Raw genomic sequence first — 18919 nt, 5'->3', positions numbered from 1 at the left:
TACTGACCTCCAAACTTGAAATCTATTGGCTCAGTATCTCTATTTGCATGTGAAATATGCATCTCAATCTTTACGTCTAAGAACAATGGCCCCTCCCACCAAGCCCATCATTACCTCAATGTTTTCCATTTTAACAAGGACAAACCACTATCCAACTGCTTTGGTTAAAAAAAAAAAAAAATCCTTGTCTTTTTTTGTCTTTTTCCCCATCAGCAGATCCTGTTGGCCTTACTTCAAAATACATCCTGAATCCTACCCGTTCTCAACATTTCCACTGCTACCACCTTATTCCAGGCCACCCTAATTTATTCCCTGGGCTGCTGGAATAGCCTCCTAGGGGATCTTACAGCTTGCACTTTGAAGGTCACAGTCTACCACCACAAGCAGCCGCTTTACAAATTACGCCACTCCCCAGCTCAAAACCATCAAATGACTCCCATCTCCTTACCCTGTTTAATCAGAGCCCCAACCATGTTACTAATCTCATTTCCCACAATCATCACACCTACACTCACTGTGGTCTAAGCACCCTGGCTCCTTGCTTCCTCCCAGAACACCAAACACGTGAACCTTGAGGACTTTGGTAGCTTTTGCTCTTCTCCCTGTCTGGACCGTTCTTCCTGATTCCTCCAAGGCTGGCTGCACTTTCATTCAGCTCTCTACTCAAATGTCAAGACTACGTACCTAAAAGAGCATACTCCGTATTTCCTCTCCCTGTCACTCTTGTCAAGCCGCTATGGAGCAGGGAATGCCTGGCACACACTAGGCACCTCAAAACACGCTTGGTTAAATGAATTTGGACTGAACTTATCGTGCTTCACTGCCACCCTTGCTTTGTGAGGTCACCTCACCGAGGTAGGTATACAACAGACGGAAGCAGAAACCAGGTGAGGCCTGCCTTGCCGTTTTTGAGCCCGTTAGCAAGGGCTCATACAGGCACCCCTTGCAGCTCCCCCAGCCAGAGCTGGGCCAAGAATGCTCTTCATTTCCTTGTCCGGTCGGGAAGGGGAAGGGGTAAACGCGAGAAAATGAGGCGTGGAGGGCCTGAGGAGGGAGCCTCAGCTCCGCAGCATTCGGTTGAGAGTTGACTGTTATCTATGGCGGTGCTTCTTTTTACTGGATGGCCTGGGGGCTGAGGCTGCGATTCGGTACAGAAAGCTCAAGCGCAGAGGAGCAAACAAGGCGGTCAGCCATTTTCCGAAACTAACTCCTGGGTAACCCCGCCCGAGTGTGTACGCATGAAACGGGGCGGGACTTATTGTGAAGGCCTCGCTCCGGAAACCGCACCCTCGCTGGCGTCCTACCTTCGAGGATTCACAAAACGCAGAGCGAGACTTAACAGTCGGCAGCGAAAGCGCGCACTCGAGCGCCAATGAGAGCGGAAAGAGGGGAAACGCGCCTGAGGAACACTCTGAGGAACAATGATTGGCTGGAGCCGTCCTCTCTTCTTTTTGGTATTGGCTGGACTGCCTTTCCCCGCCCACCAGGTGGGTTTTTGCCTAGGTACTTCTGATTGGCTCCTCCTGGGCTGCGGGGGGCAGGATTGGGGATTGTTCATCGCGGATTGGTGGATTTGAGCACCTGGCGGTAACTTCCCGAGCAAGAAGACCGTCCCATCTCTCTGTCCCGTCTCCCGACCCGTACGCTACCTCCTCAACTCTCGCGCACGAATGGTTAAAAAAAAAAAAAAAAAAAAAAAAGGATGTGAGGCTCGAGCCCGCCAGCCAGGCCTCTAGCTTCTAGCGCGCGCCCTCAGCGAGGACCCGCGTGAGCTGCCCGTGACGCTGCCTGCGCTGTTTGAAACTGCAGAATCCGTTACCAGCTTGGGCAACTACCGTTCCGGCTGGTTCCGGAGCCCGTGCGTGCCAGGGGGGCTAGTGGCGGTCGTGAGGTGGCTCTAGCCTTTCGCGTCTCTGCAGCCTGGAGACTAGAACCGGCACTTTCGTAGGACGCCACCTCCAATCGCAGCGCTGGCGCGGGCGGAGGCTAAAACACAAGGGTCCTGAGACTGAGGAAAACGCGCCAAGTTCCCGTCGGCGGTGGAGTGAGGAAGACCCCAGCGGTTCGGGTGCCGGGCGAGCGGAGCCGCTTCTGGCGCTCCTTGCCGTCCCGGGGCGGGGACGGGGGCGGGCGCGGTTGGGCGCCGCTTCGGGGATGTAGTCGGTGCCGGCGCCAGGCAGGACCGAGCGGCAGCCCGGGTTCCCGCTCTTGAGAGCGAATGGTCACTCCCCTGCGGGGAGGGCGATCCGGCCAGCTTTTCCGTGGGTCGCGGGCCCCCTCCCCGCTCGGGGCAGGGGCTCACCTGTCGTACCCGCCCTCAGCCCGGTTAGACTCGTCGGCGTCACCGCCGCGGACCTCGCTCTGGGCCATGACCAGGTAAGGAGGGCCCGTGGAGGAGGGGCCGGTGCCTGGGCGCCGCGGCAAGTTCGGCAGGAGTCCGAGGGGGCCGCGGGGAGGACCCCGGCTCCCTCGGTGCTGCGCCCCCGCCCAGCTGCCAGCCAAGCTGTCCGCGCAGCGGGCGGCGCCCCCTCCCGCCGCCGCTGGGGACTCAAGGCAGGTGCGGGCTGGGAGTAAATAGGCCAACTCCGCGAGCTGTGGTTCTGCTTAAAGACGCCGCCCGCCGGGCTGGTGCCGCGTTTGACGGGCACGGGCATCATCACCGTCCCGTTATCTTCTCACTTTCTTTTCCGTTCCTAGAGTTTGCGGGATAAGGAGAAGAAATGTTTGCGCTCACGTTGTTCTGTGTCGGTGATTGCTAAATTTTACCGAGCAGTTTAACTTACTTTTTCTACAAGTATTTAGAACGGCACGTGTCTTAAACCTTTGTCGAGGATGTTATTCTTGTTTTACATTTTTCGTGAAAAGTTGAGATTGAGTCGTCCCATCTTACAGAGGAAGAAACTTGAAACTAATGAGACTTAGTGTTCACACTGTCATTTGTCAAGAACATTTAATGTTCTATTGTTTTTTCTGCGAAACTTGATTTAGAGTTACGGGAGAAACATTTTTGATGTAACAACCCCCAATGATAAGGACAGCCAGGAGCAAGAAATGGTATAGCAGAAGATACGGCTCCTGGTAAAATGTTATATTCTAGGTAACGTTAATGTTTAATCATTGCTTTGAGGAGCCCGGAGGGGTGGTTTATTGATTAGGATTGATAATGTTATTTCAGCTGCTTGGTCATTGTTTTTTTTTTTATATTTATTTAAGTCCGGTTACTCTGTTAGAGAATCCAGTTTCCATCATTTATTAGAATTGGCTCCCAAGGAAAAACCTTTTACAAAAATCGCTAATGCCTAGAGATCCCTGACACTTCAGTGCAGGCTGGTTTATCATTCGTGATAGCATTTCGTCAGTAGCATTAGTGGCCAGGAGAGTAAATTGAGTTGGAGGGGGGATGGGGAAATTGGTCGGCTTTCTAGTTATTCCTGAGTTGTCTCAAAAAGGTGGTTTCACTGCCGTGTCTGTCAGTGTTGTGAATTCCCAGTTCAGAGGCAGCCAGGTTTTCGCTTATGCTTAAGGATGAAATTTAGTTCGTCTTGTTAGTCTCTACCTATATTATATTTTAAAGTCATTGCTGAGTTTTTGGATTCTTAGGTGATTTTCTGGTAATACTCGAGTCAGATAGTAATATCTTCCTAATGAAAAATAGGACTAAAGTGTAAAATAACTACCACAAATAGAGCCATTTTTTTTTAGTCCAAAAGTTTTATTTTAAAACAGGGAAGAAAGTTTGCACAAGGCAAACTTTTCTTCTTTCCTACTTAAAGCAGTATCTTAAAAAATTCTGTAGTTAAAAGAAGTTTGGAAAGTCAGTATATTTTGGTTTCTAGTGCATAAGAATTTGATATACACAAAGTGCAGCAATTTTTTACACCATTATCCCAACTTTGTGTATAGTTTATTACTTTTCACACAAGTTTTTAGGTGCAAACTTAACACTAGATCTAGGCCTTTCCTTGTATGCAGATTATACTTTAAATAGACTTTATTTTGTATAACTAGAAAAGACCTTGGAAGGAGAACTCAGTCACTTCTAGCACTCCTTGGATTTCCCATTCATCCCTCTGTTTCCCACTGTGTACTTCAGAATTAGAGATGATAGTTGCTCAGTGTTTCCTGAATGAACTAATAATAAAGTTTTTACCCCTTGATGATACTACTTTACCATTACTACTACTACTACCAGTAAAATGGGGTCTACTACTAAAATGGGGTATTTTGTGATGTGACCCTTAATCTAATAGCAGGCTAGTAAAAGTTCAGTGTCTTTTTTTTGTTGTTTGAGAAAGTTAAGGACAAATGGCAACTCCTTCATATAAGCAATAAAACATTGACTGCCTGTTATTGGCAGGCATTAGATTTTCAAATAAAAAGTTCTAATTAATACCATTCCTTGGTAAATTTGTTTTCAGAAATGATGATTTTATTGCCTACAGCCGATAACTGAAAACTAATAATCTTTTCTCTGATTAACAGATATGATTGGTGATTACAAGGTCCCTGTATAAATTAATTCTTGTCAACTCCTTGGGATTTGAAGAGAAAATGCCCGGTGTCATACCTAGTGAAAGTAATGGGCTTTCAAGAGGTAGTCCATCAAAAAAAAACAGACTTTCCTTGAAGTTTTTTCAGAAAAAGGAAACCAAGAGAGCCTTGGATTTCACAGATTCTCAAGAAAATGAAGAAAAAACTTCTGAATATAGAGGATCTGAAATGTATGTTATTTTCAGTATATTTCTGTACTTTTTAAGATTCCGCATCAGTGAAAAAGCAGTGAACTTGGATTGATATCTGCAGTCATTCTGACCTGATAGTCCGTAGCGGGAGATAAAAAAGCACACATTAGGAGACAAGTCTAGCAGTGTGTAATAGTAGAAACAGGATAAAACTGGTGGTTCCCCACAGGGATCACATCACAGTTCACATTATAACTCATTTAAATTGTGCTCAGCCGATTAGGCTAACTTCGAGAAATACTAATTGACTAAAATTATTTTTCAATTTAAATTTGATTTTAGTGCAACACACTTTATGTAAGGATAAAGAAGTTCATGGGGGACAGTTACCTGACATAAACTTTGTCTTTGTAGTCATACCTAGTATATGAATTCTCAAACCTGTTGGTGTACAATTGCAAATTATATTTAAAATAAACTTAAAAATAAGAAATGCTTTTGATACAAATAAATCCTTCAGTGACTGAAAAGAAATCAGAACAAAATGGAATGCTTTACTCCACCAATAGTTGCTCTAGTTGGAGTCTATACTTGCTCCGTATTCAGCACATAGGCACTCTGCTATATGACTAATGTAGATTTGCTCCCCTGTATAATTTCCTAATATTTACCAATAATCAGTTTAGGAGATTGTGTGAGAACCTTTTGCTTACCAGCATTCGTGCCTATAAATACCTTGAGGTATTAGAGTTATAGCTAGCAGCTGTAAAATAAATAAAAATGCTGTGAGGACTGTTTGTTAAACTGAGGTAAAAGAGTTATAAACTTGAACAATTCATGTTTAAGTGAGGAGCAGCTGTATAAGTATCTTCATAGACTGTTTCCTCTTAATCTTTTGTGAACAGAATCTGACTTAGATAGTGCAGCCTCTCCCAAATATTGTCATATTCAGGTTATTCCCAGGTTTCTATTCAGAGTTAAACTACTTGATTAAAATGTCCTGTTGGCTTAACAAATCATAGTACCAATTCTGCAACTTTCTGCTCTGTAAAATGGGATTAACAGTCCTTTAATGGAATTGTTTTGAAGCTTGTTGAGTGTAATATTTTTAAAGTGCTTGTAAAACTTTTATTCTGGGTGTATAGCAGTTTTTGCACCTGTACAGATTAATTGTCTTAAAATGCCATCTGAATAAAATCCATATACTTTTCGGATCATACAACTTTTGGGAAAAGACTAAATCTAGGGAAGTAATATTTCCACTTGAATTCTACTTCCTTATCCCTTTCTCTTCTTTGTACTTAATAGTGATCAAGTTGTTCCTGCAGCACAGTCCTCACCTGTCAACTGTGAGAAGAGAGAAAACTTGTTACCGTTTGTGGGACTGAATAATCTCGGCAATACTTGTTATCTTAATAGTATACTTCAGGTAAGTTGACAATTTTTCTATATAATAAAACTTTAGTAGGCAAAGAATGATGTAACAATATTTTCTGAGAATTCAGGTTATTGGAGGATTTCAGTTGTCCATAATACTGTCTTTGTCTTTGTAAATAAACCAGAATGGAGTAAAATAATCATGATTCTAAATTGCACATTACAAATTTCCGTTGAGGTAAGAGAAAATGATATATTAAATAAAATTGGGATAGCAAAATTGAGTAGATGTTGATTAAATTGAAGATACCAAACTTTTAGTTTTTCTGTCCGATTCCTGATTCTATGGTGATATGTATTGTAACCCTTGGAACTATATCTGTTTTGTGTTGTATCTGGTCAGGCTCAGTGCTTTGTTGCACTGAGGGAAGATAGCAGGCTACTGTAATGAAATAGAGAACAATTTTTGACACACATCTTAATCTCAGAATTTTAAGTAGTGCACATATGAATATACTCTACAAAAAGCATGATAGTGTTTTAATGATTTTAGGTATATTGTTTGTTCAGTAAATACTCAAGACAATCTCACTTTATAGGTATTATATTTTTGTCCTGGTTTTAAATCTGGAGTGAAGCACTTATTTAATATTATTTCAAGGAAGAAAGAAGCCCTAAAAGATGAAGCCAGTCCAAAAGATAAGGTAAAAAATAAAATTAATGGAAATTCACTTGCTTAGAAATGAAAAAGTAATAAATACAGAGAGGATTTGGGAGGAGAATGACAAAGATTATTTCTCTTAACAAATTACATCTGAGAATTAAATTTCTCATTGGCAATTATTTTTCATTCTTTTGGGGTAAGTAGCTAACTTGATTATCCCCTTTTATAGTGTTTTCTCCAGTCCTCTAATTTACTGTTTACCAGTAAACATTGTCACACACACCACTGTCACAACATATCGTACTCTTTTACCCCATTATTTATCTGCTGTTTTCAAGTTGACTCACTTTTACTATTTAAATAAATTTAAAGAAACCTTTGACTTACGTAATTAGAAAACCATTATAACCCACGTAATAGAAAGTAACCAAAAATATGCTTAAAATTTTTTTAAGTTTATTTTGTATACCTCCAGAAAATTAGTGTTAGAAATTAGATTTAGAAAAGCTAGTGTTGTCTAGTGAGAAAAAGAAGTGGGAAGGTACTTAATTTGTTCAAAAATTAAAATGTTTGTGTGTTTCTTGACAGGGAAGTTGCAAAGAAGATTCTTCAGCAAGTTATGAACTAATATGCAGCTTACAGTCCTTGATCATTTCAGTCGAACAGCTTCAGGCTAGTTTTCTCTTAAATCCAGAGAAATATACTGATGAACTTGCTACTCAGCCAAGGCGACTACTTAACACACTCAGGTATAGTCTATTATATAATTTTAGGATTCCAGTTTAGCTCATTCTCTCTTTGGAGGAGAGTGACATGTGAACAAATGGGGGGAATAAAGGGCAAGGAAAATGGACACTACAGATCTACAGTCCTTAATATCCCAGAGGCTCCAAAGACTGGAAATTTTTTCTCACAGTTGGTACTAAATTCATTAAATCTGAATTTGTGTGAGGCTGTTTATAGTCTTTATTCATATTTATCTGCAATGTGAATATTCATACTCTTTTCTATAGAAGTAGTAATGTGTGTAATTATGGGATACTGCCCCTGTTATGTTGGTGATACATATTTTACCTATGTGCCAGATTCTTTTTTAATCTGAAAATTCCTGAATTACCAAACACATTTGGTCCTAAGGATTTCAGATAGGAATTATAGGTCTATATTCAAAATACGTTATATAAAAGAACTGTAAATTCCAAGTATTCTATTTTTGTTGTATGTACTTAGAAGAGAAATATTAGTTAACTGGATTAGATTTCTTTGTAGTATTATCTTAAAAAATGAAACTTTATCCTATATACAGAATAGCCTTATCCAAAATACTACAGGGTTTAAGTCTTTAAAAAATTAATCGTTTAGGTTAGGAATAGACCTAGATGTAACACATTGCCATACATTTGTTAAGAGGCAGTGTAGCGTGGTGTCCAGGAGCAGGTTTGAATCCTGACTTCTGCATCTCTGTGACCTTGAGCAAGTTATCTGTAAATAGTGGTGATATGGTACTTACCTCATAAGGTTATTGTGAGAATTATACAAATAATATAAAAAGTATTTTGAGGGAATTCCCTGGTACTCCACCAGTGGTTAAGACTCTGTGCTTTCACTGCTGAGGGCTGGGCTTCGATCCCTGGTCGGAGAAGTAAGATCCCACATGCCATGTGGCAAGGCCAAAAAAAAAATTATATATATATGGCATTTTGCATAAAGCATGGTACACAGTAAATACTGTATATGTATTAGCTATTAACAATAATATTTAGAAGATCAGAGTATTTATGATAATGAAAATCAGGTTAAGTTTGTTTTTAGTTACACGTTTAGGTAAGGAGTTTCAAATTAGTAGCTGAATTAAATGTTTTTGGACTTTCAAATAATTTATGATATCCCCATAAATGAATTCATTTCTGTATGGAGAGGTGGATTTTGTTCTGGTATTATATCTTCAAAACTGGAATAGATGAAATGGAAATTTTTATTTATAGGGAACTCAACCCTATGTATGAAGGATATCTACAGCATGATGCACAGGAAGTATTACAGTGTATTTTGGGAAACATTCAAGAAACATGCCAACTCCTAAAAAAAGAAGTAAAAAATGTGGCAGAGTTATCTACTAAGGTAGAAGGAAAACATCAGAAAGAGGAAATGAGTGGTAATAACAGCATGGAGATGGACAGTATGAGGCATTGTGAAGACTATAAAGAAAAATTGCCAAAAGTAAATGGGAAAAGAAAAAGTGACACTGAATTTGGTAACATGAAGAAAAAAGTTAAAGTCTCTAAGGAACACCAGTCTTTGGAAGAAAACCAGAGACAAACCAGATCAAAAAGAAAAGCTACAGTTGATTCATTAGATATTCCTGCTAAAATAATCCCCAAGTACATTTCTGAAAATGAGAGTGCAAGACCCTCACAAAAGAAATCAAGAGTTAAAATAAACTGGTTAAAGTCTGCAGCTAAGCAACCCAGCATTATTTCTAAATTCTGTAGTCTGGGTAAAATAACAACAAACCAAGAATCCAAAGGACAATCTAAAGAAAATGAATATGATCTTGAAGAGGACTTGGGGAAGTATGAGAATGATAATACAGCTAATGATTGTGGACTTGAATCTCCAGGGAATAATGTTATGCCTGCTAATGAAGTTAAGCCCATAAACAAAGGTCAGTATAATTTATTCTTGGACATTGATAGGTAGGATTAACAGATGCAGAATTGAATTTTCTCTTCTTAGATCCATATACAGTATACTATCTGGCTAAAGTTTTAAGAGAAATTTAACACAATGTGAACTGGTGTTTCAAGCACTACACTTACATGTATTTTTTGTGTGTATAAATCTCACTAATTTTAAGGTAATATTAATTTATGTTTATAAACTAGGAGAGTTCATCTTAATGGCAAGAGAATATTTTACCCCTTTATATATACAGTATTTGACATAAACTCATGAAAAATTGCATTTGCTAAGTAGTTATACCATACTGGATTTCTGTTTAGGTTCACACAGATCTCAGGGAAAATTTGTAGAACTTACATGACTAAATTTCATCCTTTGGGGTATCTTTAGGAAGGGAGTTAAGAAGACACACATGTGTTGAAACTGTCTTTTTTTAGAGCTAACAGTAATTAATATTCAAAATTATCTTTACAGGGAGTTTATATTTCATGAATAAGTCACCTCTTAATGCCAATAAACAAGTTTGAGATATGAAAATCAGCCTTTTAGCCATGATATACTTTAAATGGAATAATGGTTATTTGGGCTGTACTGAAAAATTCGTCTGTATAGATTTGTGTTTTCCTTTTTTTGTTTTAGGTGCAGAGCAAATTGGTTTTGAGCTAGTGGAGAAATTATTTCAAGGTCAGCTGGTATTAAGGACTCGTTGCTTAGAATGTGAAAGTTTAACAGAAAGAAGAGAAGATTTTCAAGACATCAGTGTACCGGTGCAAGAAGATGAGCTTTCCAAAGTAGAGGAGAGTTCTGAAAGTAAGCAAAATCGGAGGCTTGCATGGACTATGGAATAATTAGAGTTTTCCTCAACAAAACACAGTTTAATAAGTAGCTTGTATAGTTATTAAGAAAAAACTCTTTTATGTCTTTGGTATAATAAAATCTTTCTGCCTGTATAGCTACACTTGTCAGTAGTTATTAGCATTTGGAAAATTCTGGCATCGTTATTTTTTTACTTTTAATTTTTTTTGCGGTATGCGGGCCTCTCACTGTTGTGGCCTCTCCCTTTGCGGAGCACAGGCTCCGGACACGCAGGCTCAGCGGCCATGGCTCACGGGCCCAGCCGCTCCGCGGCATGTGGGATCCTCCTGGACTGGAGCACGAACCTGTGTCCCCTGCATCGGCAGGCAGACTCTGAACCACTGCGCCACCAGGGAAGCCCTGGCATCTTTATTTTGATGTGTAGAGTATGTTATAATGGGAAGATGGAATGCTTTACCAAGTTAATTTTTGGGTACCTGAATCTCAGAGCTACTGAGGATATTTTTGTTAACACCATATTTGAGCCAGTGTTTTTTCTTGTATAAACCACAAAAAGTGTAGTAATGCCATGGGAAGTGATCATGAGACTGGTTTACTTGTTCAGATAATGTAAATTGACTATTAAATATAAAGTCTTTCTCACATAGAGTCAGAGGGTAGGGCTTATATTGATTTTGCTGTCCCTGACCTCAATATTTTTTGGCTGACCAGATATAAATATTTAGAGGTATGTGCACTGTCGATGAACTTACATGTTTGTGAAACTAAAAAAAAGAAATCTCTTTAGTTATTATTTGGGGAGGATTAGTCAATTAAAATTGTATGCTAATTCTGAACATAAAAATTTGTGGCTTAAGTTTTTAATTTCTGAGAGATTTTTCATTTGTGAGTGACAGGATTCTCTTGTGTAGTTTCTCCAGAGCCAAAAACAGAAATGAAGACCCTGAGATGGGCAATTTCACAGTTTGCTTCAGTGGAGAGGATTGTAGGAGAAGATAAATATTTCTGTGAAAATTGCCATCATTATACTGAAGCTGAACGAAGTCTTTTGTTTGACAAAATGCCTGAAGTTATAACTATTCATTTGAAGTGCTTTGCTGCTAGTGGCTTGGAGTGAGTATTCTAAAGTTTTGTTCAAAATGCTAAGATAGTAAGGAAACAGTACAATAGTGTAATAGAAACTACTGAAATGAAGTAATTTACAAATATTGCCTTAGAAAAGTTTATTGTTTTATTAAGTTTCCCTGTAAAAACGCATCAAGTTTAAATCCTTCTGGTATGAATGCATATGATTTGTTCACACATTTTTCATTTTCATTCCTTATTTGATTATTTTAATTAATTGATTAAAGCAGGAACCAAATTTCATACATACATCAACATTTTTTTGAGGTGAGCAAAAAAGCAAAATTATTTTAGTTTTAAGGTAAGTAAGCCAGGAACTAAAACTAGTCTGAACAATTTGAGAGATTCTTCTGTAGTTGAAAATTTAAATATCTGAAAGCAATAATAAATATTAAAATGCCAGTTACATTTTAGATAGTCTGACTTTTTCTGACATGTATACATGTCATTGTAGATTTTATTCCTTTCTGTATTAATCAGTTGTTTGAAATTACCACGAGAGCTTACCAGTAGCTCTCCACACATTTTCTTATGCCAGAAGATGACAGGGTCCTTTCTTTCAATGGCTTTTTCCTTTGCTACAGTACAATTTTATTTTTTGTCCCCAAATCTTGGTTGTAGAGACAGACTTCACATTAAAATGACTTACTAAGTATAAAGGAAAAGGATTTTGAAGATCAGTGTTTTTTTTTTAATGCCATTTATTTTCTTATTGCACAAAATTAGGAAAATAAAGAAAATTAAGGGGGGAAGTGCCATATATCCTTCACAGAAGCACCTGAATATTAGTACTTATTTCAGTATTCTTTGTGTAAGTATTATACAAAATTGGGGTCTTGTTTTTTACTTTGTGTTTTATTCATATGAGCAGTAAATATTAAGGGTTCATTCAGACTTACTTGGTTTCACATTGGGGGTAAAACTGAATATATATGAAGTGGAATCCCAGAAAACCTTTTTTTTTCCCCCCTTCCAAAGGTTTGATTGTTATGGTGGTGGACTTTCCAAGATCAACACTCCTTTACTGACACCTCTTAAACTGTCACTAGAAGAATGGAGCACAAAGCCAACCAACGACAGCTATGGATTATTTGCAGTTGTGATGCATAGTGGCATTACAATTAGTAGTGGGCATTATACTGCTTCTGTTAAAGTCACTGACCTTAACAGTTTAGAACTAGATAAGGAAAATTTTGTGATCGACCAAATGTGTGAAATAGGTAAGCCAGAACCATTGAATGAGGAGGAAGCAAGGGGTGTGGTCGAAAACTATGACGATGAAGAAGTGTCGATTAGAGTCAGTGGAAATACCCAGCCAAGTAAAGTTTTGAACAAAAAAAATGTAGAAGCTATTGGACTTCTTGGAGGACAAAAGAGTAAAGCAGATTATGAGTTATACAACAAGGCATCTAATCCTGATAAAGTTGCCAGTACAGCATTTGCTGAAAATAGAAATTCTGAGACTAACAATACTAATGGGACCCATGAATCTGATAGAAACAAGGAATCCAATGACCAAACAGGCATTAACATGAGTGGTTTTGAAAACAAAATTTCATATGTAGTGCAAAGCTTAAAGGAGTATGAGGGGAAGTGGTTGCTTTTTGATGATTCTGAAGTGAAAGTTACTGAAGAGAAGGACTTTTTAAATTCTCTTTCCCCTTCTACATCTCCTACATCTACTCCTTACTTGCTATTTTATAAGAAATTATAGAGTGAGTGTATTTTCCTTGTGTATATATTAAACAGACCTGGACAAACATCGGTAAATTGATTACATCAAAAAGTCTTTAGCTTATCTTTTGAAGCTATTGGATATTATTGGTTTCTCTGGGTTTTTATATAAATAGTAAAATTTGAGTTATTGAAATCCATGTTAATTTTTAGAATTCATTTTCCTTAGTGGAGACTAGTGATTGATGCATTAGCTTCTGGGAACAAACTTGTATAGGTTCTTAACTGAATTATTCAAAATGGAAGCATTTAAACACTTTGAATTTACACCTATCTTTTGTGTTTGCTTTTTCAAATAAAGTGCTTGTATTTGTATCTCCATATTTTGGAGTACTTATCTACATGATGTTTATAGGTTCTGTGGTTTTTCAGCTAAGAAGCAGAATCTCATTTCAGTACATTTAGTTTTGTAAGTCATAAAGCCAGATCTTGGATGGGCTGTATTAGAGGCACGTGTATGTATTCACAATAGTGCACATTTTGTGCCTTCAATCACTTTGAAAAGCGTCTCAGAAAACCTGAAGAGTCAGTCCTCTTCTATCATCTTCACAAGAATTTTATATGTATTTATGAAAATGATTCTGTACCCTAGTAAATCTTTTTCAGTGTGGACTAATTTGTATCTCTTCATAGTCATACTCTGCACGATCTGTATATAATGCATCGAACTTAGAGGTGTGACCTTAAATTTAACTTTTTTAAAAAAACCAGGAGGTCAATAAAATTTAAACTGCTTAACAACTGTGTATACAAATGCTTGAGGATTTTTTTACTTGCATATTTTTTACCATAAATATAGCTGGATTCTCTTAAAAAAAGTGTGTGTATATATACACATACTATACACACATATTATATATATATATAGAAGAGAATAAACATGCATAATTACCTTTAATAATACTTTCTGACATTTGGAGGTGAAGAAATTGTATTTCAAATAGGAGAAATTGTGCTTAGTCCATCTGAATTGTCATACCTAGATACCCTTTAGACATATAACTATGGAATCCAAAACTGGAGAACTTAAGGTGAGGCTTTGGGCACACAAAAAACTTGGTCATATTTTCACTTTAAATATATTAAATTGGTAAATGATCGACTATGACTTGTTAAAGGACATTCTTGATATTAAGAATATGAAATATAATTCCAAAGAATAGATAACTCTTGGAATAACACTGTTATACACTACTTCAACAAATAAGAAAGAGTACCTGTCAACTAATAAACTACACAGTTAATGTCTTACACATTCTTTCACAAGATGGTGTGATGTAAAAAGTCACAGTCCTTGCCACTTTCTATGTTCAGGATCACTAATGGAACTTTTAAAAAGGAACAGCCCTGAACACTAACCATAAGCAGCTGAGGGAGTAGGAGTCACTAACAGAACTTTTAAAATGAAACAGCCTTGAACACTACTCATAAGCTTCTGATGGAGTAGTTCTAGGATAGAACTAGGGCTTCTGTAACACTCAAGAGACAGCCCAGAACTATACTAGTTAAGAACTAGTGTAGATTTCTGATATGAGAAAGTTTGTTTTAAGAAAATTGAAGAACACGGTAAGTTAGGAAGGAAATGTTACACCAGTGTTTTAAGAAAGGAATCCTCTTCTGATTTCACGTCAGACAATTAGTCTGATAATTAAATCGTAATTATATAAATCTTAAAGTTCTTGATATTGTCCCTGAGATAGGTGACAATCCAAACTCTTACACAGGTGTAACTTTATGAGAAATTACCTAGGAATTACTTAATATTCTTCCCCCCACCCCCACCCTAAAGAGGGAGAGAGTATGTAAATAAGTTACCTTTTCTTTTCTGTTTGCTTTAAAGAGTTTCCGTTCTTGACTCTGCCTTTCCTTACTGACCATCTGGATCCTCTGTTCCCAAATATATATTTTTGAGGTTATGCTTTTCTGACTCCTACTTCACCTGTTGTGGTCCACCTGTAGACTCACCTGAAAAACCTTTCTGTGATTCGGTCTTTGAATTGATCTAGGAAAGAGGAATCTGAGATAATACTGCCTGTTGTAAAGGTAGGCTGGAGCGGGGAATATCAGCCGTCACATCTACGCTCTCAGGAGAATGAAGGTACCATATTCGATCAGTTCTTAAGTGATTCATGTAAGTGATCAGTAGATCAAAGGGATAGATTACAAGTGATACCTTTCTATAAGTTACAATACTGCACAAAGAAAAAATGTTCAAACACTTCCAGAAATGATTAATATGCACTTCCTTGGAAAAACTTGCCAAATAATTGAAATATATGTTGGAAAAAAACCTGCATTAGTCTTTCATATCATAAAGTTACAATTTTAAATTAATTAGCTCTTAATTAACAGCTAATTTTACCTTTTATACATACACTTTGTAAAATCTATACAAGTATCAAAAAATAACTATACCTCATTCAGCTGGTAGCTTAAAATCAAACACCAGCTCTCTTATTTTTATGGGGATGTAAGATAAGTTTAAAGCAGATTTCTAATTTACCAGTTTAGAACACTAAAAACTGATGAAGTGACTGTCTTGTTTAATTTAAAACAGGAATCATTCATTTTAGTTGCTACGGGTCTGCTTATACTACTATCATTACTATAATGTTGAGAGTCAAACTACTGTCACTGGTATTAGCTATCCCAGTATGTAATCGTTATTTATAGACAGAAGTTATCACGTAAAGTTTCTTCTGCAATTCTAAATCCCTTTTTTGTGTGCCTAAATGGAAAATACCTTAGAAACCAGTTTTAAGACTTTACAAACCCGTTATCAATAATTTATTTCCACCCATTAATTTATTCATTTATTTAATTTTGGGGCTATTATCTGGGCCCATAAAGTGTCAATTATGATTTTCATTTTGCTATTTTTGGAACTGTTTCTTGAATCAACTAACTTATTCTCTGCTTTTGTCAGTAAAAAAATTTTTTTTAGTCTCAGTAAAATTAGTGTAAACGTTCACATATTTAATAGTACCTTTAAAATAAGAATTACTACATTTAAAATGGTTCCAAAACGAATCTATAAATGGTAATATAAATTAAAAAATACAAACTTAAAGTAAATAAATTTAACATTAGCTATGGTATAAATAATGGTAAATGTAAGTGTACCTTTGAGTCATTAAAATGTCTTAAAAAAGATAACAGCATATTACCAGAACATTAGAAACCACAGCCATGATTCTCAAACTTCAGCGATCGCCATTTGATATTGTTTGGCCACTGCATTCTTCCATGAGTAAATTAATACTATAATTTCCAGAATTAAGTCCCAAGTCTTTTTCAAAAGTTCTTAAATTCTTTTCACACTCAATGTTGAATACATGGCTTTTTTCAAATGAATAAAACAAGTGCATTTATATTAGAGATCCATTTTGCGCAGGCTCATTCGACTGAAGGAATCCCTGGAGAGAAAATGAAAGGATATAGTTATAAGTAAACAATTTTTATATAATCCTGTAAAATATGTTTACATGCTTTCTTTCTGCCAATTATCTCAAAGTTTTGCCACCAAAAGCTTATTGACTTTAAAACTTTTTTTGCCACCAAAGCTCTTTTAACACTTCAAGTTACATGCTTATCCTACACACTCTGCCTTATATATTCTAACTTGTAGAGTTCTCTGTAGATTAGAAGTATATTATAGTAACCACTCTATCCAAGTCCATTGATCATTTATTCATTTGTCCAAAAGATATATTAGGTATTATGATTAAACAAGAACTAAGGGATAATGGGAGAGATTTAAGGAAAAGATTTACTTGGGGTTATTAAAAGGCAAAATGCAAGTGTTTTACTTAAAATATTAAATTGTAAGTCTTAAATCAGTGGTTCTCATTTTTTTGGGATTTAGGTCCTTTATACACTCTTAAAAATTGAGGACCCCCCAAGGAAGCTTTTGTTTATGGATTATATATTGATATTTACCATATTAGAAATTAAAACTAAGAACATTTAAAATTATTTTATAAAATAACCCGTTACATGTTACTGTAAACAGCACTGTTTATTAAAAGTAATTTGCAACAGTTTTAGAAGAGTGGCAGTCTTACATATTTAACATCTGGCTTAAAAAGCCTAGATTCTTTTTTTTTTTTTTTGGTACACGGGCCTCTCCCGTTGCAGAGCACAGGCTCAGCGGCCATGGCTCACGGGCCCAGCCGCTCCGCGGCATGTGGGATCTTCCCGGACCGGGGCATGAACCCGTGTCCCCTGCATCGGCAGGCGGACTCTCAACCACTGCGCCACCAGGGAAGCCCCTAGATTCTTAATATCTGCTTCTGCATTCAATCTTTTACATGGCACGTAGTCTCTGGGGAAGTCCACTGTACTCTCATGAGAGAATGAGCATGAAAAAAATATTTGGCATTAATATGAAAATTTGTTTTGACTCAGGAACCTCCTGAAAAGGTCCGAGGGACCCGTTGCATGGGTCCCAGATTATACCGTGAGAACAACCATCTTAAAACCTCCTAAGCTTTCTGCAAAATAATATTCCAGATTTTGTAAATCAGCAAGATAAAAAGTTCAAGTTCTACGGGAATTTTATTTTCTAAGTGCTGAAGAAATTAAGAGTGAAGAGGATAATTCTTCAATACTTAATGTATTTTCCTTTTTCCTTAAGCTGGTTTGTTTTGCTTATCTTTCCTGCCATTAACGTTAATAGTCTCTTAAGGTTTCCAATCTCCAGGAAAGGAGAGGACAGGTACAAAGAGATCATGTTCAGCTTTGAATCTTGAAGCTTGGTTTTTTCTTGGAAAATAGCAGTCTTAAAAGAGTGTTCATCAAGAAAAAGGATTTTCTAAATTCCAAAAAACTGCCTGCAAATATTAAGAACTAAAGCTTGGAGGAATAACCATCAGAGAGGAAGGCAAAACTCAGGGTAATGGTGTAATGGAAAGCTTCCTTCAGATAGGAACAATATTGTCCATTGAAAGGAGCTGGAGAGATTTGATGGAAGTGAGACTACCATTAGGAGACTTCCTGACTACTTCAGGGACCCAGCACCCCATCCCAGGACCTCTCACCAATGACTGTAAGACTGGTGGAGGTGGGTAGAGCAGCAAGAAGTAAGAAATTCCAAAAAGATTGAAAGGGAAGCCCAAAGTGGAGGGAACTAGTGTTGCTTCCCATCAAGAATTTCAAGAGGAAACCACCCAGGGTGTCTTGCATCACTGTAAGGATGGTGGAAGCAAAATATAATATATTCTGCCAGAGAAAGGATCTAAAACAGGCCTCCTCGTCTCCTGTTCCTGTAGATGGTCTGTCTACATGCTCCCTGTAGGGGACAAGACATACAGCAGGCACTTGGTATACATTTTCAGAGGCCTAGAAGTACACAAATATTAGATCACTGAAGAACAGGGAATATTCTCATTTGATCAAATAGCCAGTTAAACTTTCTTCTGTAGTATTATTATACTTTGCATTTACATTCCATTTATATAAGCAACTTCAAAGACCTTCCAAATATTAATTGATCAGGTAAGTACAATTTAATAGCTTCACTGCCATAATTCAAAGAAAAGGGTGGTAAAATATTGGTGCCACAACAATTCAATAGATGTATGTACATTTGGACTTCAAAATGCAAAGAAGGCAGTTTACTTTTAGCAGTTAACATGCCCTGTCTGGAATTCAGGGGTTAAAAGGATAAGCACTGTCCTTGGAACTTCACATGCCATTTAATCTCCACAACAACCTCTTCAAGGTATTATTTTACAGAGGAGAAATCTAAGATTAAATTATCTGCTCAAGTAGAATTATGGTCAGTTGTAGAAAATTCCAGGTTACCTCCACTTCTAATTTTATTTGTCACAATTAGAAA

At 37.4% G+C, this 18919-nt stretch overlaps 2 protein-coding genes across 9 annotated transcripts in view; one reads left to right on the top strand and one right to left on the bottom strand.

Annotated features, from left to right (window-relative positions):
* The first annotated feature begins 1500 nt into the window (after window positions 1-1500).
* Window positions 1501-13894, top strand: USP1 (ubiquitin specific peptidase 1). Its single transcript, XM_029230298.1, has 9 exons — window positions 1501-2376; window positions 4483-4721; window positions 5991-6111; window positions 6659-6763; window positions 7312-7472; window positions 8709-9388; window positions 10045-10215; window positions 11133-11334; window positions 12325-13894. Exons 2-9 carry the CDS (start codon window positions 4552-4554, stop codon window positions 13058-13060), a joined length of 2346 nt encoding a protein of 781 aa, XP_029086131.1. The 5' UTR covers window positions 1501-2376; window positions 4483-4551; the 3' UTR covers window positions 13061-13894.
* Window positions 13895-15627: 1733 nt separating this feature from the next.
* Window positions 15628-18919, bottom strand: part of DOCK7 (dedicator of cytokinesis 7) — a 210406-nt gene continuing 207114 nt past the window's right edge. For 4 of the 8 annotated variants that reach the window (XM_029228228.1, XM_029228225.1, XM_029228226.1 and 1 more), the window contains one exon: window positions 15628-16496. In XM_029228228.1, coding sequence (XP_029084061.1) covers window positions 16454-16496 — 43 coding nt within the window. In that variant the 3' untranslated portion in view covers window positions 15628-16453. The remainder of the gene's footprint in view (window positions 16497-18919) is intronic. The other 4 variants (XM_029228220.1, XM_029228223.1, XM_029228224.1 and 1 more) reach the window with 2 other exon arrangements.

The sequence above is a fragment of the Monodon monoceros genome, unplaced genomic scaffold, assembly GCF_005190385.1.
Source record: "Monodon monoceros isolate NGI ecotype Baffin Bay Population unplaced genomic scaffold, NGI_Narwhal_1 Super_Scaffold_18, whole genome shotgun sequence".
NCBI lineage: Eukaryota > Metazoa > Chordata > Mammalia > Artiodactyla > Monodontidae > Monodon > Monodon monoceros.
Note: the sequence above shows the minus strand (reverse complement) of the source record. Positions and strands in the feature narration are given on the sequence as shown.